Source organism: Anticarsia gemmatalis, chromosome 8, assembly GCF_050436995.1.
Source record: "Anticarsia gemmatalis isolate Benzon Research Colony breed Stoneville strain chromosome 8, ilAntGemm2 primary, whole genome shotgun sequence".
NCBI classification, from domain to species: domain Eukaryota; kingdom Metazoa; phylum Arthropoda; class Insecta; order Lepidoptera; family Erebidae; genus Anticarsia; species Anticarsia gemmatalis.
This window is the reverse complement of record NC_134752.1, coordinates 5,001-28,907: the sequence shown is the minus strand read 5'-3', so window position 1 is coordinate 28,907 and position 23,907 is coordinate 5,001. Positions and strand designations below refer to the sequence as shown.

At 47.6% G+C, this 23,907-nt stretch overlaps 4 protein-coding genes across 6 annotated transcripts; 2 read left to right on the top strand and 2 right to left on the bottom strand.

Annotated features, from left to right (window-relative positions):
- Window positions 1-921: 921 nt before the first annotated feature.
- On the bottom strand, window positions 922-10,127 carry LOC142974933 (uncharacterized). Of its 2 annotated transcripts, none has more exons than XM_076117510.1 (6): window positions 9,922-10,127; window positions 5,371-5,604; window positions 5,157-5,292; window positions 4,960-5,070; window positions 1,896-4,879; window positions 922-1,747 (listed from the first exon to the last, which is right to left on the bottom strand). In XM_076117510.1, the coding sequence occupies exons 2-6, from the start codon at window positions 5,585-5,587 to the stop codon at window positions 1,461-1,463; spliced, it is 3,735 nt and encodes a 1,244-aa protein (XP_075973625.1). In that variant the 5' UTR covers window positions 5,588-5,604; window positions 9,922-10,127; the 3' UTR covers window positions 922-1,460. The 2 variants fall into 2 exon arrangements, with proteins under 2 accessions (XP_075973625.1, XP_075973624.1); XM_076117509.1 differs by having other exon boundaries at window positions 5,371-5,601.
- Window positions 10,128-12,195: 2,068 nt separating this feature from the next.
- Window positions 12,196-14,622, bottom strand: RpL38 (ribosomal protein L38). The gene is made up of 5 exons (XM_076117503.1): window positions 14,587-14,622; window positions 14,395-14,427; window positions 14,175-14,235; window positions 13,472-13,594; window positions 12,196-12,259 (listed from the first exon to the last, which is right to left on the bottom strand). Exons 2-5 carry the CDS (start codon window positions 14,395-14,397, stop codon window positions 12,234-12,236), a joined length of 213 nt encoding a protein of 70 aa, XP_075973618.1. The 5' UTR covers window positions 14,398-14,427; window positions 14,587-14,622; the 3' UTR covers window positions 12,196-12,233.
- A 1,314-nt stretch (window positions 14,623-15,936) lies between these two features.
- Window positions 15,937-21,064, top strand: Sirt7 (sirtuin 7). Its single transcript, XM_076116975.1, has 3 exons — window positions 15,937-16,447; window positions 18,322-19,251; window positions 19,340-21,064. The coding sequence occupies exons 1-3, from the start codon at window positions 16,154-16,156 to the stop codon at window positions 20,168-20,170; spliced, it is 2,055 nt and encodes a 684-aa protein (XP_075973090.1). The 5' UTR covers window positions 15,937-16,153; the 3' UTR covers window positions 20,171-21,064.
- A 147-nt stretch (window positions 21,065-21,211) lies between these two features.
- LOC142974563 (uncharacterized) lies at window positions 21,212-23,276 on the top strand. Of its 2 annotated transcripts, none has more exons than XM_076116976.1 (4): window positions 21,212-21,792; window positions 22,253-22,446; window positions 22,522-22,742; window positions 22,826-23,276. In XM_076116976.1, the coding sequence occupies exons 2-4, from the start codon at window positions 22,262-22,264 to the stop codon at window positions 23,011-23,013; spliced, it is 594 nt and encodes a 197-aa protein (XP_075973091.1). In that variant the 5' UTR covers window positions 21,212-21,792; window positions 22,253-22,261; the 3' UTR covers window positions 23,014-23,276. The 2 variants fall into 2 exon arrangements, with proteins under 2 accessions (XP_075973091.1, XP_075973092.1); XM_076116977.1 differs by having other exon boundaries at window positions 22,250-22,446.
- The last annotated feature ends 631 nt before the right edge of the window (window positions 23,277-23,907 follow it).

Genomic DNA, 23,907 nt, shown 5'->3' with positions numbered 1-23,907 from the left:
CAAATTAGCCGACACCGGAAATTGTGCGCCGCCGCAACAACGACGCCAAAGCCCCCTTGCACCTCCCTGAGCCACTTCGCGCCACCCAGCGCCACCCTGTGACGTCATAGTCCACAAGAAAATACAGACAATACCGCATCTGACACATCACATGTCTGTCCTGTAATGAACTTAACTTGAATGTAGACAAAGTAGACGGTCGACTATGCACAACGGCTAGCAGCGCTCGTGGCGCGGCGCCGGTGACGCAGGTGACTCCAGCGATAGATAGACGCGAGCTCGTTCTACAAGTTTACATAAATCCATATGCAAATAAATTAAATCTAGCTAAATTTACTTTCTTATTAACTTTAAATTGGATTTCACAAAGCGCCGCCCGACTTAAACGCTTCCGCTCAAGTTTTATCGAGAGCTACGCCTCTCCGAGCACCGGCGTAGCGGCGCGCAGCATGACGCTACGTCGCTACGGTACTACGGCGCTACGAACTGTTGAATACATTTACATTTATTTAAATATTTTCATTAATTATAGATACGTAATTATACATGTTGTGTTGTGGTATTGTTTTCGATTGTAAGTATTACGTGAGAAAGACTATGATTTTGATTCAAAGCCGCAGTTCCGGCCGCAGACAGGAATATATTTTCTTAGAAAAATGTCATTCCTAAATTCATATTTATTGTTGCTCTGTTTGTACAAAACAGTACTGTAGACGAAATAAATAAAATAACGTGAAAATTGTCTGTTGTAATAATTTGTACGTGTCTCAATCGGTGGTCGGTAAAGCGTGAGAGCTGATCACAAGCTGCAGTCACTAAACGCGATATGACTGGCACGTCGCGTCACAACTACCGGGTGAATTGAATAAAACGATACTTTTATACAAAAATATTTAATGATCTTTGCAGTTGATACCTATATACAAATGCAACGCATCATCCATATATACATACATGTAGGGGTGTGCGCACATACACACTACCCTTATAGCTAATCATTATGTAATCGTTCGTTGTACAGTCACCGTCATCACTGTCATCACATCTCACCACATGTGAGTGGCTGCAGTGAGCCGCGCGCCCTCCACCGTGCTCACATCACGACACTCTCCCTCACGCGCGGAGCACTCACTCAACCCCACAGTTCTCCCAGTCCTCACACATCTCACATGACATGTGCCCTAATAATATGTCTGTATTAAATGTACATCTAAAAATATCGAGAGCACCAAAAGTCAGTACAAAATTAAATTAATTACGTATTATTTACAAACACATTTACAACGAGATCGACACTCACGATACACTCACAACTGTCTCACATATTGTACGAGTGACACACGAATGATCGTCTCAACGCTCGAGCGATCCCCGAACGTGTTAGTTACGCCGCGGCACGTGTCGTCACGGCACTGACTCTAATATTCACACCACAAACGGAGGTAAACGTCGAGGCGGCACTAACTGAGCGCGTGCACCAGCACCAGCCACAGCAGCGCGGCGCGCGCGGCGGCGGCGTGCGGCGGCGCGCGCGCCGACAGTGCGCTGGCGTGGCACTCCGCCTCGTCCGCCTCCAGCGCCAGCAGCGGCGCCGCGCCGCCGCTCGCCACGCACGTGCTGCGTCGCGCGGCGCTGCGCGCACCCGCCGACCACGCGCCCACCTCCGCACACCAGCGCCGCAACCAGGAACCCACCCATGAAACGCCGCACCCACAACGCAGTGGGTTTTCCGACACCACCAGCCCGCCTGCAGGGAATAATACAGTTTTATGAAAAATATCTAGAATAAGTAAAGGTTCACGCGTTTGATCTATTATGACATAGTTTATTAACATTTATAGTTTTTGTAGATATTTGGTAGGTAACGATTACCGAGATATTAACTTAATTATCACCTGGGAGAAGTCTGGTGGCGAGTCGGTTCCAGCCGGTCATGTTGGGATAAAGCGCGGCCGGAGTCAGCGCTGCGAGGCGGTTGCGGCTGAGGTCGAGCGCGAGGTGCGGCACTCGCGCCAGCGGCCGCAGCAGCCCCGCCGGCAGCGCGCTCACGCCGGTGCCGCTCAGCCGCAGCGTGAGCGCGCGCTGGCGGCCCAGCGACGCGAACGCGTGCGCCGCCACGCGCCGCAGCGCCGCGCCGCGCACCTCCAGCGCGCGCAGCTTGGGCACGCGCAGGCCGCTCAGCTGCGAGTCGAGCGCATACTCGCGCACGTGCACCTCGAGCGTCTCTAAGCCGAGCGTGCACGCCGCTATGTCGGCCAGCGTCACCTCGCCTCGCCTGGCGCCGGCGGGCGACTCCAGCGTCACCCTGCGGAGAGACGACAGAGGACGGAAAGCTCGAGGCTCGATCGCCTCCAGGTGATGCAAGTTATCCATGCGCAGTCGCAGCAGGCGATGCAGGCCTTCGAAGGATCCGCGGGAGATACGCACTATAGGGTTTTGCGACACATCGAGGGCCGTGAGCCGCTGTAGGGCCGCCCACATCGCCGGTTGGAGCGACGTGAACCTGTTCCGCGCGAGGGTGAGCACGCGCAGGTGAGCGAGGCGCCTCACGTCACTCTCGCGATACGAAGCGATCGAGTTGCCGCTGAGATCCAACTCGGTGAGATTAGCGAGCGGCAAATGTGGCACCGCCTTGAGTCCGGCGGCCGCGAGGGACAGGCGACGCAGACGAGGCACGTTGTGGAACAGCTCCTTGAAATTGGTCTTAATAGCGTTGTGCGAAAGATCGAGACTCCGCAGCCGCGTGAGTCCCGCAAACGTGTTGTCGGAGAGAACGGTGAGCGCATTGCGCGCGAGGCTGAGCTCATGCAGGAAAGCGATGTTGTTGAACATGGCCGCGTCCAGGTACTCGAGGTGGTTCCCCGCCAGCTCCAGGCGTCGCAGCGTGAAGCCCACCTGCGCCAGCGCGCTGCTCGGGAAGATGGCGAGCTGGTTGCCGCTGAGGTCGAGGTGTTCGAGGACAGTGTTCTTGAAGCAGTCTCGTGGCAGCGAGCGCAGCTCATTTTCGTCGAGGCGCAGATGCCGCAGTCGCCGCATGTTGAGGAACTGTTCCACGGACAGCTGCGTCAGTCGGTTGCGAGACAGATCGAGGATCTGCAGCGCGCTCAGTTCGGCAAACGCCCGCCGTTTCACCGCGCTGATGTGGTTGTCGCGCACACTCAGCACCTCGAGGTGCGACAGTGCACTCAACACCGAATTGTCTATGTGTGTCAGTTGGTTATTTGACAGTAAGAGTTGTCGCAGGGACGGGCCTAAGGATTCAAAAAAAGCTTTCGATAAAGTCTCCAGCAGATTGTTCGACAGGTCTAGAATATTAACAAGCAGCGTCGGTCCGCCGCCGACTAGCGATGATATTCTGTTATAGCTGACGTTCACCGACAAATTAGTGTCGTCGTTCGATACGTTGCCAAAATACTCCGTTGAGAATTCTACCAGACGATTGTCTTGTAGGTCGAGCACCTCTAATTTGGGGAGACGCGAGAAGGCGCGCTCGCCTATAAACTCCACAGAGTTCCCCGCCAAATTTAACACTACTAAATTGAACAAATTCGTAAAACTGTTTTCTGTGAGATTGTGCACGCGATTGTACGATAGATCCACGCTCTGCAGCTCTCGCAGTTCGGCGAGGAATTCACTGTTTATCTTACTTATGTAATTATACGACAGTCTCAGCTCTTTAAGTTTACATGAACGGTTCATTAGGGACACTTCACTGGGGAACTCCGCTATTTTATTAAAGTCTAAGTTGAGATACTCCAGCGACGGAAGGTTGAGTACGTCCTCGGACGACACGTAATGAATGTTGTTGTTGTCCAGCGTGAGCCAGGACAGAGAGTCGAGCGGCGCGCGCAGCGGGAACGCCCCGCTGAACAGAGTGGACGACAGCTCCAGCACCTGCAGCGCGCTGAGGTTCGCGAACGCGCCCTCCTCCACGTGGTACAGCTCGTTGAAGCTCAGCACCAGCTCGCGCACCGGCAGAGTGGCGGGGAACACCGCAGCCGTGATTTGGGCGATCCGGTTCCCCTTCAGGATGAGCGTGGTCAGCGCGTCCGACCACGAGCCGAACGCGTCCGCGACCACCGCCGCGATCTGGTTGTAGCCGAGATCTAAATACGCAAGTGTTGCGGGCACCAGGGACGCCAAGCCCGCAGGGAATTCTGTTAGGTAGTTACCGGCCAGCGACAACGAGTGCAGGTGCGGCGGGAGTACTGCCACTTCTACGAGGCGGTTGTACGCGAGCGAGAGATGTCGGAGGCGCGCCAGCTCCAGCAGGCCGCGGGGCGCCGCCACCAACTCGTTGTGATCCAGCTCCAGGCGCTCCAGGTCGCGGCGCAGCGCGTGCAGCGTCGCGTCAGACACGTGGCTCAGGCGATTATAAGCGATGGACAACTTCTCGAGACGCGCGTTGTCCACCACGAACGTGGGCACCGCCGTGAACTCGTTGAAGTCGAGCACCAGCTGGCGCAGCTGCAGGCGGTGCTGCAGCTCGAGCTCGAACGTGTCGTCGAGCTCGTTGTGGCTGAGGTCGAGCGAGTCGACGCGCGAGTGGTCGGCGCGGCACGTGCGGTTGTGCTCGGCCCGCAGCACGTTGTTGCGCAGGTGCAGGTGTCGCAGGCGCGGCAGGCGCGCCAGCGCGGCGCACGGCAGTCGCGCCAGCAGGTTGTCGGACAGGCGCAGCAGCGCCAGCGCCGGCGGCAGCGCGCCGCCCGCCACCGCGTGCAGTCTGTTGCCGTCCAGGTCGAGCTGCGCCAGCTGACGTAACATCGACAGGGCGCCCTCGTTCAACGAGTACAAGTGATTATTACTCAGCGTCAGGCTGCTCAACGAGTCCGTCAGGAAGCCCCAATCCATGTCCGAATCCAAGTCGCTTATATAATTGCTGTAAACATAAAATTACCTCAATTGTTCGATATCTTACGTCAGGAAGTAATTATAACTGATAAGGTTTATTATACTCACTTTTGTAAATTAAGCCAGTTTAATACTTTTAACTCGCGAAGTGATTCTAAAGGTACTTCAGTAAACTCGTTGAAGCCTAGATCGAGCGACGCCAGCGTGGCCACCATGGAGCTGCAATAACAACGACAGCTGTGAGAGTATGCGAGTGTGAGCACGAGTACGTACACGAGCGGTGAGTGCACTGTTGCGTGACGTACGTGAGCGCACCGGCCTCGATGTGATGCAGCCTGGAGGCGACGAGCACGAGGGTCCGCAGCCGCCGCCCGTCCAGCGCCGCCTCGCCCAGCGCGCCGAGCCGCGCCGACGACACCGACACGTGCCACACGCTCGGCTCTGCACACACACACGCGCACACACGTCATACCGATACGACACTCGGCGAGAACAACGAGGCGGGGGAGCGAGACGCACCTGTGTCCGGGAACCGGTGGAAGGGCACGTAGTTGCATGCGAAGTGGTCGGCGCGGCAGTAGCAGAGCGCGTTGGCGGCGCAGGGCGCGGGCGGCGCGGCGGGCGCGGGGCGCGGCGCGAGCGGCGCGCTGGGCACGGGCAGGCCGGCCGCCAGCAGCAGCGCCGCCGCCACGTTGAGCACGCGCCCCGCGCACCACGCGCCACCACTCCCGCGCATCGCTCACGGCATCACTGCTGAACAACTCAATCATAAACGAAGCTGCTCCCTTCGTACATCGCGCACGCAGGTTCCTGTGCTATTTGAACGTTCGTATAACCGCTAGGGCCCCGCGGCTGTCGGTCTGTCACAAAAGTACATAATTGCGCGTAGAGTCGCGGACGGCGGCGCAAGTAACTCCTATTATATAAAATCAAATGGCGCCATTTAATTTCGGCGGCGCGTCGCGACGCTCGTAACATAAAGCACGAACCCGAATAAAAATGAAATGAATTTAACAAAATTGTCCTAATTTACATTCAGAGAAATGACTATGTACAACAGAGTGATGCGCCACTCGTCGACTAGCGGTGACACTCCACTCATTGCGTTTTTTTTCTGAGCAATAATTTGAAGTCAACCAACAATAAATCCACCGATTTAGGGCCGACTTCAATCCATTTAGTAGTAGTATTGGTGAACTGGAAGGGACAGATCAAACGAAGGCTACCAAAGAGTAAAGACGGTTCTCTGTATGATGGCTCGGGAAAACCGGCAGCTCGGTGAAAATAAGGGCAGCACTGACCGCGACCAATTTAGCACAAGTGTTACGATTTAGATCAGTGGTTCCCAACCGGTGGTCCGCGAATCAACAAAGTCAAAATGTGGTCCGCGAATGACTTTAAAATTTTCAATTTTCAGGATTTTTAAAACACTTTATCTTTAAAATACTAACATAGTGGTCCCTGATAACAAGAATAACATAAAAGTGGAACGAATGTTGATACTAGGGTTTCTCATCGAGAAGTCTCGATCCGGGAATTCCCAGAAAATTTGGTCTAAGTCGAGACGGGAAAAAATTGGTCGAGTACCCGGGAAGTCGAGAAAGATAAAAATGCCATGAAATTAGTGGTTTCGAGCTGATTCCTGGTTTTATTATTACCTAAAATATATTTTCATCAACATCGAAGATAGTCGGTATTTAAATAAAACATTTTGACTGTTATACCGAGTGAATCTGAATAATCTACTACCCAAAAAACCCCAGGTAGTATACCTCAAATACAACAATTTTAGTACTACGACTTTTGATAATTCGGTTATTTATTTAAATTTACCCGGTATCGAATTAAAGTAATTATATTTAAACTGTAAATTTTAAAAGTGAATGTTTGATGGTTCGCCAATTTAAATTTCGTTTTTATATTATATTCTAGTTTACAAACACCCAAAAAAATATTCTCTGTGATCACAAGTGAGTGTGTTGTTGATACTTATATTGATGTTTTATCTTTTATTTGTGTACGTCATTAAATGCACCCCATGTCCAAATTACATGTTTCTAACTTGTATAGTTTCTAACTTGTGTATTGACTGACTGACAATAATCATCGCACAGCCTAAGTGCGATGATTATTGTCAGTCAGTCAATACAAGTAATTTTAAATTTTTTCAAATTTCAAATCTATAAATATTATAATTTTTGAGCTGTTTGACTAGGACTCATTAACATTCACCAATAGTTGTTTGCGAAAATGTGATTTAATCAATTTTATAATCTTTTCAATATGTTATCAATAGATTTTATCGATTTCTCGACTGCCCGGGAATTCCCGGGAAATAGGGCTCGAGAAGTCTCGGTATCCGGGAACAAAAAACAGTCGGGAATCGAGAAACTCTAGTTGATACACAATTAACATAAAAAAGTATGAAAAACAAATATATCAATATTGTTGTCCCAGTCCCCACTCACCACCAGTCACTGCAGGACGACAATACATAACTTGGAATGTGAATGGTCGCTCATTAACCTTTCCAATGCTTCTATATACATATATACCTCGAAGCAGCCCCGCGCACCCTCACACTGCGCTTGCCCTACACGTGTCCCCGGGGACAACTTGTGCCGCAAACATTACCAAATGATAAAACAATAGGCAGACAGATGGCATGCCTCTGATTATCACGTAAAATGGTGGCACTCGTTTCAAACTACTATTTTTAATTTGTTTGTGATTTACAGTTCCGTCCAATTTATAACCATAGTAACTAGCTACGATACGCTTGATACTTGTGAGTCAAAATACAGTTAGCGAATTTACCACCGGTTCGTAAGGTAGAGCCAATTGAAAGAGCGGTCAAGGAACTCCTGCCCACTATTTTTATTCGTCAAATAGTGGTAAAAGTTCGAAATAAAAGAATTGTTCGGACTTTTACCATTGAGAATTGGTAAATCTTAGGTTTTACCGGAAAATCTTAGGATTTACCACAGTTCGGGCTTTTACAGTAACATATACATATATCACTTAACTAGCTACCAATATTACCGAACACATTAAAAAAAAATTATCAAGGCATTATTAAGGTTACCACCCTAATAATACCTTGATTAAAATGTTGGTTTCATAAAAAATCTAATAGTAGGTGCGTATTGGAAGCGTGATGGGAGCATCAATATGACCACTCATATGAAAAAAAATGAAAAAATTAAAATATTTTCATTTTTCATTTTTCATCAATATGATCACTAATATGAAACAGATTAGATTTTTTTTTTTCAATTAGCCTTCAAACCAGATGTTTACAGGTGGCTGAAAGTTCAAGTATTTAATGAATTCAAGTCTAGTGTGTCGTGTAGAACTGCACTTCGAGTCTTTGTTCAGTTATAGAATAATGTGAATATAAGATTTTCAGATCAACCTAGAATTAATGAATCTCCAGCCGCTCTATCGAACTGAGTGCAGTCTCCACTGCCAGCTCAAGATGACACGGGACGTGCGCTTCTCATGATACCTACTTCACTAATAACTTTTTAAGATGCCATTAAGCGGCCGTCCTCCTAAATACGGGGTTTGTCAGGATTTTCTGTGTAATGCATAACAGGCGGTGAACGCCGAGCGAATGTATACTCGCTATTCGCTGTATCGTCGTATTTGTTTACTACACTGTATTACAGTTCACAAACAACGCGATGTGCTCCTCTCCGAGGCTAATGAGTTGGCGGCGCGCCACACACAACACACAGACACTCAGGTGCGCGACTCACACTCAACGTTTTGATTATAATATTATAACACAACAATTAGTATGTTACATACAAACATAATATCACGCCTGTTATACCCGAAGGTGTAGGTAGAGGCGTATGATGTATGTGTCGCAGTAAGATAGATAAAGCCGTAACACAGTTATATCACTAGGGATATAATTATATACCGTAATATAGTTATAAAGAAGAAGTTTTGGGCAAACCGACATGGGTAGGTTAGGTTAGAAGTATGTTTCGCCAGCGACAATGTTAGACCGAGGTTAGTCCCACGTAATAGAGTGCGAGCCTATTGCCAAGTACCTATGTTGCCTACGTTTATCCACTCTCAACATACACTCAATGTTACGACGTCATGTGCTCCCACCGTCCTGCAGCGCAACTTAACATAGTTACAGTATATTCTCCAAACGCAAGATCTGACATCGGCGTCTAAGTTCCGAGCTCAGTTTTTAGATGTAAAGTAGTTTTCTTTACGTTGAAATAATCTTGAGCACATCGCGATTCAAGCAGGCAACTGTCGCAGACGCCGTGTCACGCAGCTATCACTTCACGAACTGCCGGTGAAGAAACAGCATTCAATATTAACCGTCACTACGATAGGATTCATTCAATTATCGCTGTTTTAGCTCATTACTACCCTACACGTATTACATATAGGTACCTATAGTTCAAATAAACTTTCATATAACCTTTAGTAAAAAAAATAATTTATAAGTTTATAGAATGAATGAAAAAACCGTTGTAACTGAGCTACAATCTCAAAGAAAAGTTTAACATAAACTTCGCCGGGTAAAGGTACTGTCTCATGCAAGAGAAAAGTTTATTCATGCAAATATACCTATTTAGAACTAGAAGACGCCCGCGACTTCGTCCGCGCGGAACCCCCTTTCCCGTGTAAGTCCTGATCCCTCGGCAACTCTAGGATAAAATGTAGCCTATGTTATTCTGGGCCTTCAGCTATCTACCTTCCAAATTTCATCGTAATCGGTTCAGTAGTACATACTCGCATTTATAATATTAGTAGGATTGGTTTGTATTAAACCACACAGCTGTTATAGTATATTATTTATGGTATCATCGTAACGTCAAAACGTACGTAGAGCTGCCGTCGCGTGTGCTTTGCGAGTACCTGCACACTCTGATGCAACGTACTCGCCTTGACGTGGTTAAGTTTATAATACCGAAGTTAACGTTATCTTCAATAAAATAGATAATTAAAGAAATACCTACCTACTATAATTATTTTTAGGATTATTTGATGAACGACAATGACTTAAGTATCGTGTAAGCTAAATTCCAAACTTACTTTGAACTGAAACTTTTGGAGAGCCTCCAGTTGCTAGTTGCACACTTAACTATGTTCCACTGTTAACTTATAAACCTGAGTGCGAGGTCTTGCTATAATGAATCACTTGAGTAAGTTGTCACAGAGCGCGGCACAAGTTATCGCGTGTGATCGACACGATTCTGCGACGGCGCGTGCGAGCGCTCCGGCACGTGCGGCGCCTGACTCGGCCGCGCGCTCACTGCCGCCGGATGCCGCGGTAACGCTGAGTGTCGCGTGCCGCATGTCGCCCGCCCTAAGAACTGTAAACCTGATGCACTATGAACGTTGACAAGTCGCCACTACAGCCTACGTTAGTCCCGTTACTATTAGCACCGGATTTATGCCGATAATAAATTGTTAGGTGACGCAAGATAGAAATAAAGAACGAACTACAATAAGGTCTCATAATGTATTTTACCTGAGCTGCAAGGAGTAACCGCTCTGACTGTTGGACAAATGAACATAGGTAATCACCAATTACTGATTAACATGTAGAATCGAGGCGCAGAGGCCTCCGTGACGCATTGGTTAAGATAACCGCCATGCCGCAAACTGCTTCACAAGTCGTAAGTTCGATTCCTACACGGAATACATACAATAAACAAAATAATGTCATATCTTAAAACTGAAATGAGTAACATACACGTAGGTATAAATAAGTTTTTTTTTAGTATAAGAATTAATAAAAAACAATTTGAAGAATTTTAATTTAATACATAAAACAGTGATTTTCTATCATATAAACAATAAAAAATAATATAACATTCTTGTTTCGAAGTACTTATATCGTTACGGACTGCTCTATTCAAACCCGAAATGCCGACACAGATTAATAAATTACAATGGCTTCTTATGTGATCCTGCGGGTATTCTGAGTTATTGTTTGTAGAATGTTGGTATTGATTTAAAACTTCATAAACGAACGTCTTTTCCAGTCAACTTTAGTCTGTGGGCTCTGAGCAGTGCCAGATTTATACAACTTGATGCCCTAAGCAGAATACGCACCGCCTATTTTCTCGGTCTCGGTCATCGTCGGTGTGGCTGCGAGTGCAACCGTTGAGTGATGTGAACTCACGTCTAAAGTTCGTCAATACAATGAGGCCATTTTATATCACTATCTATCGACTATATATTATATGTTACTGTAAAAGCCCGAACTGTGGTAAATCCTAAGATTTTCCGGTAAAACCTAAGATTTACCAACTCGCAATGGTAAAAGTCCGAACAATTCTTTTATTTCGAACTTCTACCACTATTCACTTGATAGATCTTAGGATTTACATAATCACACGGTAAAAGTTGATAAAGTCATATCATAACGTGTTATAAAGAAGGAATTTTGGGCAAACCGACATGGGTAGGTTAGGTCAGACGGCTGAAGTGGGAGCGAGCGAAGCGAAGCTCCCACCTTAGCCTTCGTGGTTATTTTTTTTTTATACCACCCAGAAGGAGCCCCGCGAAGCGGGACTCCGGCGACATCTCGACATCATCAAGTGAATAGAGGTAAAAGTATTGTTCGGACTTTTACCATTGAGAGTTGGTAAATCTTAGGATTTACCACTGGTCGGGCTTTTACAGTTACATATACACTTTTGTAGCAGAAATATTGACCAGCACTACGCTACACTAGGGGCTTGAGTAATTTACTAACACTGCTTTCTCAATATCATTTTAATAACTACATAATGCCCGCTAATCGATGTACTCGTGTACCTATCGACTGTACTAAATTTCACTACTCACCTTGTGAAAGTTAGATCATAACTCTAGTTGTATTTTGTCAGGCATGGTATACTGTCATGACATGGAAAGCTCCACCAGTTTTCCTTCAGCTGACGATGCCTAAATACCTACAGCTAGCTAGCCGACAGTGTAGTGCAAAGACATGAACGAGTGAGGTTTCCGAAATTGTTGTCTAAAGCAAATCAAAGTGGAGAAGAAACATAAGTTAGACTGACTATAGGTACTATACTACTACTACCAGACACAATGCATAGCTAACTGAGAGGAAGCTCAGCTGCTATGAAAATGTAACAGTTTCGCAATTAAAACCATTCTATTACACAGGAACTTCATTGTGCTGTGTTTGGTGTGTATTGTCATATTGTGTGTAGGTGTCAGGTGTGTACCATAATAATATTAACTTTAATTAAACCTTTGATTACATGACATTGTGAAGGAGGTGATTGTTTGAAACACCACACAACTTTTGATACTTAACTTATTAGGATCATATAAAATAATACTATGAAATGGTTTTTAGGTTTTTATTATATTTACAGCTAGTCACTTTACTTTACTTCCTTAACCTGGAGACCTGCAACAAACAGAACACCACATTACTTACTTATTTTACTTCACAATATTATCACCAAACACCATATACCTTAACACTAGCTGCGGACAAGTGACACTGCTACATACTGTAGCAGTGTCACTTGTCCGCTTGATAGTCAGAGAGCACGTAAAGCCGTCGGTCCTGCGCCTGACCTCTCACTGGTCGTGTCGGTTATCTGTCCCACCGGGCTATGAGAGTGATGGAATAGAGAGTGTACCTGTGTATTGTGCACACACTTGGACACTAAACAAAGTCCTGCATAGATGGCCAGTTTCAATGAAACTGACCGCCGAAGCCGTATATCGGCTAGGAGGACATTATTATTATGTATTACTCAGTTATGTATTTTCACTCCATAGCCAACAACTTTTGTATTCCCAAAAACCAGTCAAGCACTAGTTATACTCGCACACAAAGGGCTCTATACCATGGATATCTTTGATTAGTTAAATTTTGAATACAAAGTTGTATACAACTGCATGCCTGCTAATAAATAAATAAATAAATATTCTGTGAATATTTCAAGCATCTACTGTGTGTGTGTGTTGCTGCTGTTATCAATATTGAGCAAAACTAAAACAACTATTCAAGGAGGCTGCCATACAACCAACAGGTTGTATGGCAGCCCCCTTGAATATTGATTTTATTCTGGTTTTTAGTTTCTGTAGTTGACGGAGCAACAAAACGAAATTATCTGTGACGTTTTTTCTCTGTCTATCTTTTATACAGTTCATTAGGTACTGGTATCAGACAGCAAAGTTGTAGTAATAGGGTTCATAGGAACCATATTCACACTCATGTCTTTTTGCACCACACTGTGCATGACACATTCAACCAGTTAAATCATCATATAGTAATACTTGTTTCACTAGGCATCAAACAAAACGGTAAGGTAAAAATAAGGAGAAGTGGTAAATGTTTTCAGCACTTGGATGTCTGCTAAAGAGAGTAAAATGCATGCTTTGTATATACTATAGTAGTAAATGTGATCATGATTCACACACCTTTCAAATACGCACAACAACCATTGAATTTGAAATATTGATCTGGGGAGATTTATATTCGCCGGGATTCATGCAGATCTGCTTCAAAGCTATTAGCGTAAATGGATCAGATCTGCTACTAAGCATACGAAAGGTTAACTAGCCAACCAGCCAGTGGTGCAGTGAGGTATGTAGTGGTAGTACAGACCTGGCGGTAAGCTCTGCTTGAGCTTCTCTGCCTTCTCCTTGTCAGTGATGACCAGTGTGTAGAGGAAGCGGGAGCAACGCACCTTGAACTTCACATTCTCAGGGTTCTTCTTTATCTTCACAGCTGCAACCATCACAATCATAACATCAAGCCATACATTTACTTATGCATTTGTACTTAGTTCAGTGCCAGCAACATACTACAATTTTGCATGCTCATCCTAACTTGACTTAGTAAGAATGGAGACAGTATGCTGTGCACTGTGCACTATAATATAACCTCAAACTGTAAAGATCATCAACATGTCTAAGAACATCAACAACAAGAGACAAGGTTCAAGTGTTACAACAATGTCAAATGTCACTGTAAGGTGATCAACAGTTAACAGCACTGCATGCTCCATACATACAATATGGCATTATACAAATATGGCTCACGATAACGATTCTATGCTGTAATAACGCATCACTGGAAGCCGACTCTAACATAGTTGTGGAAAGGCAATAAAGGTAATAACGCATAACCTACATAAAGTGAATCACAAGTGGTATTTAGGAAATCCAAAATGAACTAGCTACAAGTACTGGATGTTTACTGTTTAACAAATTCACAACATACAGAGACATAAAAGAGGAGCAAGTCCCGTGTTCTCAAATAAGTGATCATATTTTAATAGCACAAAAAGAATATATGAAACACTCACACTTAGCGTCTTTCCTGCGCGCCTTCAGCAGGAAGTCTTTGATATCCTTGATCTCGCGCGGCTGAAACATAACAACACATAGCCTTCAAACATCGTATTATTTATCTTATTATTTATCTACATTCATGCTTTCATACGTTGCCGATATGCGATAGATGTAAATAGGCAGCCGTAAGTACAGCTTTAAACCATAATAAACGTAAATAGATTGAAATCTTACCATGTTGAAAAGGATCCGATGTTCCAAGTGGAACTGGAAAAAATACAACTTTGTTAAACGAAATATCACTGCAACCTTATAGTTTACTGTACCAGAATTGCATTTATTTCAACAAATTGAGAAAAGCACTCGGTAAAATAATGATTTTTTAAGATTTTTGCACAATAAACACGGATTTCAAACACATCTCACCTGTCAAGCTTCCTAAAAGAACCTTTTGACAGTTGTCAATTATTGACAATCATGACAGAGTTATGTAAATTTGAATAAGAGGATTTTTAGCCAGCTGAGCATGTTGAGGAGGTATAGTTTTAACCCTAGAAAGATAACCATATTTTGACTGCCACAAAAGATAACCATGCGCTTTAGAGGCGTACGATATATTAATATATTTTTTTTAATGAACTAACTTAACTACAACTAACTAAAAAGCTAACTAAAAAGGACAGGTAGATACGCGCGCTCATTAGAAAGAGACAGAAATTTCAAACGGACGCGGGCGCCTCTGAGGCGTAGGTTATCTTTCTAGGGTTAATAAATATACGAAAAATATATCAATATTAATTTCAAATGGTACTTTGAGGAGGGGACACCCTAGAAATAAATCCACTGATCATATTAGTGATGTCTTGAAAAATGTCAGGTGCGTAGCACTGTACACGTAAGCGACGATCCTGTATTCCAAGATGTATATATGTGAATGAGGCAAGAAACGTTTCTAAGGATCAAACCAACGGACGTTCTTTGGTGTATGCCTACTCCTATGAGAAAAAAGGATAATATATTATGTATGTTAATATCTATTACTTGGGTGTCCGCCTAAGACGGTAGCCTTAACATACGACACGTTGGTGGTATTAACTTTAACCCACTTCATAAATGTTCACTTTAATTTTATTTAAATGTAGCCAGTGCGTCTAGATAAATTATTCCTTGAAATTAACCTTTTACTTACTTAGTTCAATTTCTCCTCCCGAATTGGGGAAGGGTTTAGGCCTTGAATCCACTACGCTGCTGGGCTGGCCAAGTGCAGGCTGGGGACCTTGTATGTCGTTAAGAAATGCGTTAAAAAAATTTTCGGCATGCATAGTTTTATCACGACGTTTTCCTTCCCCGTTGGAAATATTTTTGAAAAGTCATTGGTGTGTTGCCTAGGGTAATGGGTTCGAACCGTTAACCACTTGAGTCGACACTCGGCAATACCAGTTCATAGCTTCATACCACTCCGCTATCGCTTCAAAATATAAGTATTTTATTTCTAAGTATATCTACTTATAGTCTTTCCTTCGCTCACTAGAGCAATTTTTTTTGTTTATTTTGACTTTTACTGTTAGATTTTTAGTAAACAATATGTTATAAATAATAAATAAGATAAGCTTAAAAATGACACTTTGTTAGGTACCTACGTTATCACTAATAGATAATTACATAAATTAAAAGGGTAGGTATCAGATATAGCCTAAATATATTTTTGGTGTATGTACCTATTTATTTCTGTAAGGGGTTTCGCTACATTTTCGCAATGCACTTGACATTTGACAGGTCATTGTCGACATGCAGCGTCGATGAACTATTTATAATCTGTGTACCCGTGATCATACGAACGAACAACGACAGGCTCCTTGATTGTTTACGAGCGTCGCGATCGACCGTCAGCTTCGAACGACATGTGCGACAGGCGGGGGCTAACGATAGACCGTATAGACGGAAGACATCGGGGGAAAACGTCGTCGAGCAGGCGTGGCCAGTAGCAGGGGTCATGTCGGGCCGCGGCGGAGTGCGCTCCAGCGCCCGCCTTAGCGGCGACGCTGCTGCGGCGGCAGTCGCAGCGGGTGCCGCTACAGCGACGGCGACCGGCGGGGCTGCTCCGGGGGCCAGGCCCGCAGTCCGCGTGCCGCTGAGCCGCGGCCGACCGGTGGCCACCACGGCGGCCGCGGCGCTGCGTCGGGCTCGCGCCGCTGAACGTGCCCGCGAGGTGGAGGACAGCCCGCGCGTGCTGCGCGACAAGTGTCGCCGACTCGCGCGCGCTCTCCGGAACGCCAAACATCTCGTGGTAAGTTCCCTAATCTCAGTCAGCTTTACGTCACGAATATATTGTCAATCTCATCAGCTGAGCAGCTGCTGTTGGTGAATGAAAAGTCATTCATGCAGAGTTAATTATTGTTCTGAGCACCAGCACTTGACTCACAACTTTGATCTACATCAACATTTATTGGGTAACATATTTTTATGTTAGTACCTACTCAGTATGTATTCACCTCATTGAAGAAGGATTACCTAAGATTTTACTCATTCTTCAATCAGCTTATACAGTTGAAAATGATCCATGCCTGTACAATATTGGTAGTTGGTATTATGTCATTGCTTTCTTATAATATACCATGCTTCAATTGTATGATATTCAGGAAATTATAGAATTTGAATATCTGGTGTGATTAGTGAACAACTCTCATAATCACTTCATTAACTGCTTTGCAGAATGAAAGATCAAACATGTTTGGACTGCCACTGTACACACATGATACATGCAGCTCAGATCAGTACATAGCTTACAACTCAGGATACCTAGTTGAGGTAGACTTAAGTACCAAGCGTATGCTGCAATGGAAACAAAAATGTTCATGTCATAACATCTGTTTGAGTACTTAAGTCCTAATGTCATTTTAATTTATTATTGTTTAACATCAAAGGGGCCCTAAGCTCAAAGAGGGTATTGGAATCAATTAAAACTCGGCATGGTTTCATTACATGGCGGAGTACATAAGGTATTGAGATTATAACATTTAGATTTAATTTATGTTATGACCAAAGTGTGTTCAGTAGTGTTGGTAGGTAGCAGCTACTTACATCATCTATGATTTATACCAAGCATAAATTCAAATTCAAAATATCCTTTATTTCATAAACTTTTTAACAACTATTTGAAATATTTATAATTTCTTATTTCTTATGTCCGTTTCGGAAAAGCTGGTAGCTCGTAAGAAGAAACGGCAAGAAACTCACGGCTTGCTCTTTTAAAATGTCCATTTGTTTGATACAATTTAGTATTGATGATTTACTGTGTACACTTAAAAAAAACTGAATAAATCCAATTTAAAATTTAAGCAAATAAAAATAGTAATACACATCAAAAGGAAACTTATTGGTAGGACACAGTAAAACAATGTACATTAAAATATTAGTACATTATTTGAAACAGACTTGGTAGAAGCAGCACAGTCCCAAGCTTTATTATCGTCCAAATAATCTTTAACAGTGTAATAAATAGCCTTTTAGACATAAGTTGCGTTTAATAACTAATTTAAATGTATTAAAGCTTAAATTTTGGATTTCACTCAAATATTGTTTAAACCATTTGGCGATTAAAAAGAGTGGTCCTTCCGAACTAGCGGTAAATTCACTCTCTGTATCATTGACTATCATAAGTGTCAGCACTTGACCTAAATGAATAAATGATTTGATTTTGATTTTGAGATAAAATAATAACATATCAAGCTCTGAGGTGTACTTTCATTTGTAAGTGTTGCGGGTGTTGACGGAGAACAGACTGAGAACTGTAATATTAATACACATCGTGTACTGGATCAATGTACTGTATGTACATTATAATATAGTGATAACTTTGGCCAACAAACACATTAAGCTGATGTAAAGAGGCCAACAAGTTTGCTTCTAAACTTTCTTGCTAAACATTTTTGAATCAGTCTGACTGATTCATATTGTGTAAATGAGGTTGCTTCATAGTAGCGTAATAAGTTCATAATACTGAATCAAAATTCCGAGATCTCTTGATGGTCAACTTTTTTTTTACAACCCAGAATTTTAGACTAATCAGAAATGATAACACGTAGAATCGAGTCACAGACAAGTTTCACTCCGTGTCATAGCGTCGCTTGCGCTAATCGTATTCGACGCGTGCACCGGCAGGTGTACACGGGCGCGGGCATCAGCACGGCGGCGGACATCCCCGACTACCGCGGGCCGGAGGGCGTGTGGACGCGGCTGCAGCGCGGCGAGACCGTGGGGCGCGTGGAGGTGTCCCGCGCGCGCCCCACCTTCACGCACATGGCGCTCACGGCGCTGTGGGCGCGCGGCGCGCTCAAGTTCGTGGTGTCGCAGAACTGCGACGGGCTGCACCTGCGCGCCGGCCTGCCGCGCCGCGCGCTGGCCGAGCTGCACGGCGACATGTTCGCGGAGCTGTGCGCGCCGTGCCGCCGCGTGTACCTGCGCGCCTTCGACACCACGGAGCGCACGGCGCGCCACCAGCACGCCACGCGCCGCCTGTGCCACGCGTGCGGCGCCGAGCTGCGCGACTCCATCGTGCACTTCGGCGAGCGCGGCCGCGCCGCCTGGCCGCTCAACTGGGCCGGCGCGCTGCGCCACGCGGCGCGCGCCGACGTGGTGCTGTGCCTGGGCTCCAGCCTCAAGGTGCTGCGCCGCTACCCGCGCCTGTGGCGCATGCAGAGCGCGCCGCGCGCCCGCCCCGCGCTCTACATCGTCAACCTGCAGTGGACGCCCAAGGACTCGGTGGCGGCGCTCAAGATCAACGCGCGCTGCGACGCCGTCATGCAGCAGGTGGCGCGCCGCCTGCGCCTGCGCGTGCCGCGCTACCGCGCCTCGCGCGACCCCGTGCTGGCGCACGCCGAGCCGCTGGCGGAGCCCGAGCGCCACACCACGCGCCGCGAGCCGCTGGCGCCCGCCGGCCCGGCCGACTCCGCCTCGTCCGACGACTGGGAGCCCGAGTCGCCCTCCGCCTCCGACTCGGACGAGGAGCTGCCGCTGCGGCGCCTCGCCGACCGCCTTCGCGGCTCCCCCGCGCCCGCCCCCTCCGCCGATGATCGATTGCGAGCCTTTCAGGTAAAGCGTACGCGACTCGCTCCGCGGCGACCCGCTCGCTCGTTCCGCTGAGCCTCTTTCCTAAGGCGTGTTCCATTCGTTGTCGCAGGTGAGCCTCGAGTCGGGCGAGGCGACGATCCTGCTGCGCGCCGAGCACGCGCCGTCGCCGCCGCCGCCCGGCGCGAGTCCCCCGCGCGGACCCACCGCCGACCTGCGAAGATTCCGGATGGCGCGGCGCGACCCCGACCGGCGGCCGCTGACGATCAACGGTCGCGGCCCCGCGCTCGCCGACGCGCGCCCGCCGCCCCCGTCGCTCCCGCCGGCGATCGGTCCGATCGACGACGCGAAGCCGACGCCGACGCCGACCAACGGCACCGTCGGGCTCGGCTCGAGACTCCGCCGGCTCCTGGAATACGAGCCCCGAATAGACGCCGGCGGCGAGATCGCGAAGAGACCGCCGCCGGAGTACGCCGCGACGGCGCCTCTCTCGGACGTCAAAGCGGAGCCGAAATCGGAACCGAAGGACGAGCCCGAGGCGGAGGCGAAGGACGCGAAGCGCGAGGAGAGCTCGTCCGACTCGGAGGGCGGCGCGCTGGCGGCCGGCTCGCTGGCGGCCGCCATCATCCGGCGCGCCGTGCTGCTGTGCCGCGCCTCGCTGTACCCCGGCCTGCACACCATCATCGCGCCGGCGCGCGAGGCGGGCGCGGCGCCGCCCGAGTGCGCGTGGTGCGCGCGGCACTACGCGGCGCGGCGCTGCCTGTGGTACGGGCCGCCGCGCGAGCCGCCGCCCGCCGCCCGCGCCTGGCGCCGCGCCCGCGGCCGCCGCTACCTGTGCGCGTGCTGCGGCGCCGGCGACTCGCCGCCGCGCGCCGCCGACGCGCCGGACGAGGGCGGCTGGTACGGCAAGGGCTACCGCAAGGGGCGGCGCCGGCGCCGGTAGCGCGAGCCGGACGGCCCCGACGGGGCCGCGTGAGCGCCGCCCGCGGTGGCCGTCGCTCGTCGATCGCGAGAGACCGCCGCGCGAGACGACGGGCGCCCGTTTGAATATGTTTTGATGGTTGTGATATAAGTGCTTAAGTAGAGTGTGCGCGAGGGTGGGCCCGCGGTCGGCGGCGGCGCTCGCTCGCTTCGTCTCGCGACGATGTCGCGGATAGGGGGTCGCGATGACGATCGTCGTAAGTTGTCGGATCGGAAATGATTGTGTGTGCCGAATGATTACGTTTACCGCGCCGCGTCGACGACGGCTCGAGTCGTCGACGCGGCGCCGCCGAGAGCCGCGCCGGGGCCGTCGCTCGCAGGGCGCGGGACGGACGCCGCTCCTGTGATCGTAGTGATCGCTCCGTGCCGCTCGGAGCTCGGCTTCCACTCTAAATACTAAACATAAACACTCCATTTTTTTATAATATAACAATAATTTATTTTTATACGAGAATACCTGTGAATGTTTTATTGTAAATAATGAACACGAACGAACCGACTCGATCCAAATGTAATAGTGAACGAACCGGTTTAGAGTTGTGGGATATGTCTGAAGTAATTGTGTATGTAATATGTGACGATGACGGCCGACGCCAGATCAATCAACTATGTTATTGCAAATTGTACTGTGAGTGGCGCCTATCGACGTCACGTGACGTGTACATATTACAGTAACTAAGTGCTGCGTGACAGCGCGACTGTGTACAATATTGTATGATTCCGTTATGAACATAATGTGCTCTAATTTAATAGCAAATGGATTGTAAGATTTCTCTTGTTGCGTGAATATTGATTGTTTTAATGTGATTGATGAATATAATTAATGTAAATGAATAAATTGGACAATATCATCAAATGTGTGTTATTTGACGAAACAAATGTGATGCGCGGCATTGTACCCAATACAGGCAAGTGTGGGGATAGAGGCACTCACACTCACGTGTGTAGACTGTAGCGCGTGTGTAAACGTGTGTGTGAACTTGCGACGTATAACTGTCCAATAGATGAATGAGTTCTAAGAGGTATTCTTCTCGGTGTTGTCATTGTTTTGAACACAGACCACAGATATTGTAAATGAAAAATTATAAGTGGGTACCAAAGTAAACAATTATATAAAAGCAGTGTAATAAATAATGATTGTGTGATGACGTCGGCAGCGGGGCGCGGTGATCTCATCTACTGCCAGACGGAGGAGTGTTCGCAACAACACGGTGCAGCGTCCGCGTCGATTGTTTACTCTCTGTGCACTAATAACGATGAGTCTATTAATAGAGCACGCCGCGCGCGTGTGGTGTGCGTGGTGTAGGTACGTGGCGTGTCTCACAGCCGGTTACTAGTTAGTTGGTGGCTAGTTTGTGTTACGAAACTACCGCTCAGTGGCGCTCAGTGGTGTCGTCGGCGTCGTGGCCGGACGTCATTATCGCGGACACAAGCTCGCTACGTACACTATCGCCTGAAAACTTCCGGCGCCTCCTCGCCACGCGCCGCTCGCTACAGTTACAACTGCACACATCTCACATACAGACATACGGACAGTCGCTACACTTATTTACCGCGCTGTGTTGTGTGCTAACGTTTATTCGCGTAAGTTACTTCTATTTACCTACAAATTAACCGTTTCAGCAGCTCGCACAAGCTCCAAATAAGCAAGTAGGCATATAACCCTAACATTTTACCAGATAAATACGGTTCCTAGTTCTCTATCCCAAATTTGTAGTAAACACTAAACAGTAGCATACGTATGGTGGGTATTCGACAGGTAAAATAAATAATTGACAGTGTTCAAAACAGTAAATTGTTCCTTTCTTTTCCCATATATCTGCTTTCGGGGCATAATTTACGCCTTCTTACTCTGTGCGACTGCGTAACGAACAGTTGTAGGCGGCACCACCCTAACCAGGAAGGCAACATAACTTCGCAGGACGCGCTATTTAATTTTGTGTCTAAATCTCCCTAGGTACTAAAGGTACCTACCATTATTATCGTTCTGACGAGCCGAGGTCAGCCTGGCCTCATATATTCGTATGTGATAAAACGTCAGCAGTAGAGCGCGATGAGCGCGAGTCGAGCGGGGCGGGCGACGCTGCGGCGCTGGTGGCCGCTGGCGCTGGCGGCGGCGCTGCTGGCGGCGCTCGGCGTGTCGCTGCGCACCGAGCACGAGGCGCGCGCGCACTTCCCGCGCGCCCAGCCGCAGGCGCTCGCGCATCTCCTCGCCGACTTCTCGCAGCAGCCCAACATGTGAGCGAAGCGTTCTACGATACTCGCTATGTAAGCGATCGAAGCGCAACGATAACGCAGCGTGCTCGGTCGCAGAGGCTCGTGGACGGTGCTGGAGGACCGCAGCAACTACACCACGTGGCGCTACTCCGTGGCCTACGAGTGCGGCGCGCGTTGCGCCGGCCGCGGCCGCGTGGAGGCGCACGACTGGCACGCGAGCGACGCGCCCGCGCACGGGGCCGCCGCCGCGCACCGCGTCACCGTGCGCCTGCGCGCCTGCGCCCCGCCGCCGCTGCTGCCTTGGCCCTTCTTCTGCGGTGAGCGGGGACCACTTTACGACACCGATGCCACACTAATGTTTTATGTCACATAAATATGTAAACGTCGGTTCCGTGTTCAGATGAGACGGAGACGGTGTCGGCGGTGCGGCGCGAGGCGGCGGGCGCGCGGCTGGCGGTGCGCGCGTGGGCCGAGTGCTCGGCGCTGGCGGCGCTGAGCGGCGCGTGCGGCGCCCGCCTGCGCGCGCAGCTGGACGCGCACCTGCTGCGCGTGCGCGCGGCGCTGCACGAGCGACACCACTCTGCTTGAACTCACGTTCACTCTTACCGACGTCGTCGACGTGCCTTTACCCACACGCTCTTTCGCGCGTGAAACATCAAAGGAGAGAGCGCCTGCAGCGCTCACCTTTCATTAGCAGAACTTCGAGAAATGATTTCTATGTGTCGAGTGCCGATTGTCTGTCATCATGAAATCTGTCAAATTTTTGTTTTTGTTTATAAACTGAACTATGTATTTACAGTTTATAGTAATCGTAATTATTATTAATATAAATAAACGTGTCAACAAAATGAGTGGTACTTTTGTTCAAGCAGACTCTCGAACCCCACCTAAAGCAGATACTTAAAGTTATGATAAGTATTAGAATATATCTCGACTAGCAGTCACCGTGTGCGTGTAGCTGAAATTAGGGGAGCAAAACTCCTAATGTAATTCATTGAAAGTAACATAAAGGAATAATACCTTTTACATAATCAAAAGGCTTTTTATTCTTTTCATTATTTATCCTTGTAAATCGGGGGCTGCCAACCTTTTCTTAGTCCGGGATCACTTTTAAATTATTCTTGTTAGCAGGGACCACTATGTAAGTAGGTATATTAAAAATAAAGTGTATTGATCATACTGAAAATGTTATATATTTTGTAACAAGGATTGTACGTTCATGAATCACATATGATCAAATTTAGAGCCAACTTAATGCCCCTTTTTTAAATGGACGTAGCAGGTTAATGCACATTTTTAGTATTGGGACGTATGGAGTACATCCTCTTGATTAGCAAATCAAATAAAACCACAGTGATTTATCAAATTATTTTAACAATTTACTACAAAAAAAGAGTGGGACATATACGATAGAAAAAAGTGGATTGTATGGGGACAGGGAACCTGTTAAAGTCATTCGCGGACCACTGGTTGGGAACGTCT

Excerpts from the sequence above, each read along its gene's own strand:
- RpL38 (XM_076117503.1), bottom strand. Across the intron at positions 13,595-14,174 it reads GCGCAGGAAAGACGCTAAGT|CTGTGAAGATAAAGAAGAAC; the intron begins GTGAGTGTTTCA and ends TGATGGTTGCAG. Across the intron at positions 12,260-13,471 it reads CAAGCAGAGCTTACCGCCAG|GTCTCCAGGTTAAGGAAGTA; the intron begins GTCTGTACTACC and ends TGTTTGTTGCAG.
- LOC142974933 (XM_076117510.1), bottom strand. The coding sequence starts at position 5,587 with ATGCGCGGGAGTGGTGGCGCGTGGTGCGCGGGGCGCGTGCTCAACGTG. Across the intron at positions 5,071-5,156 it reads ATCGAGGCCGGTGCGCTCAC|CTCCATGGTGGCCACGCTGG; the intron begins GTACGTCACGCA and ends TTGTTATTGCAG. Across the intron at positions 1,748-1,895 it reads CGCCACCAGACTTCTCCCAG|GCGGGCTGGTGGTGTCGGAA; the intron begins GTGATAATTAAG and ends TATTCCCTGCAG.
- Sirt7 (XM_076116975.1), top strand. The coding sequence starts at position 16,154 with ATGTCGGGCCGCGGCGGAGTGCGCTCCAGCGCCCGCCTTAGCGGCGAC. Across the intron at positions 16,448-18,321 it reads GGAACGCCAAACATCTCGTG|GTGTACACGGGCGCGGGCAT; the intron begins GTAAGTTCCCTA and ends GTGCACCGGCAG. Across the intron at positions 19,252-19,339 it reads ATCGATTGCGAGCCTTTCAG|GTGAGCCTCGAGTCGGGCGA; the intron begins GTAAAGCGTACG and ends TCGTTGTCGCAG.
- LOC142974563 (XM_076116976.1), top strand. The coding sequence starts at position 22,262 with ATGAGCGCGAGTCGAGCGGGGCGGGCGACGCTGCGGCGCTGGTGGCCG. Across the intron at positions 22,447-22,521 it reads TTCTCGCAGCAGCCCAACAT|AGGCTCGTGGACGGTGCTGG; the intron begins GTGAGCGAAGCG and ends GCTCGGTCGCAG. Across the intron at positions 22,743-22,825 it reads GCCTTGGCCCTTCTTCTGCG|ATGAGACGGAGACGGTGTCG; the intron begins GTGAGCGGGGAC and ends TTCCGTGTTCAG.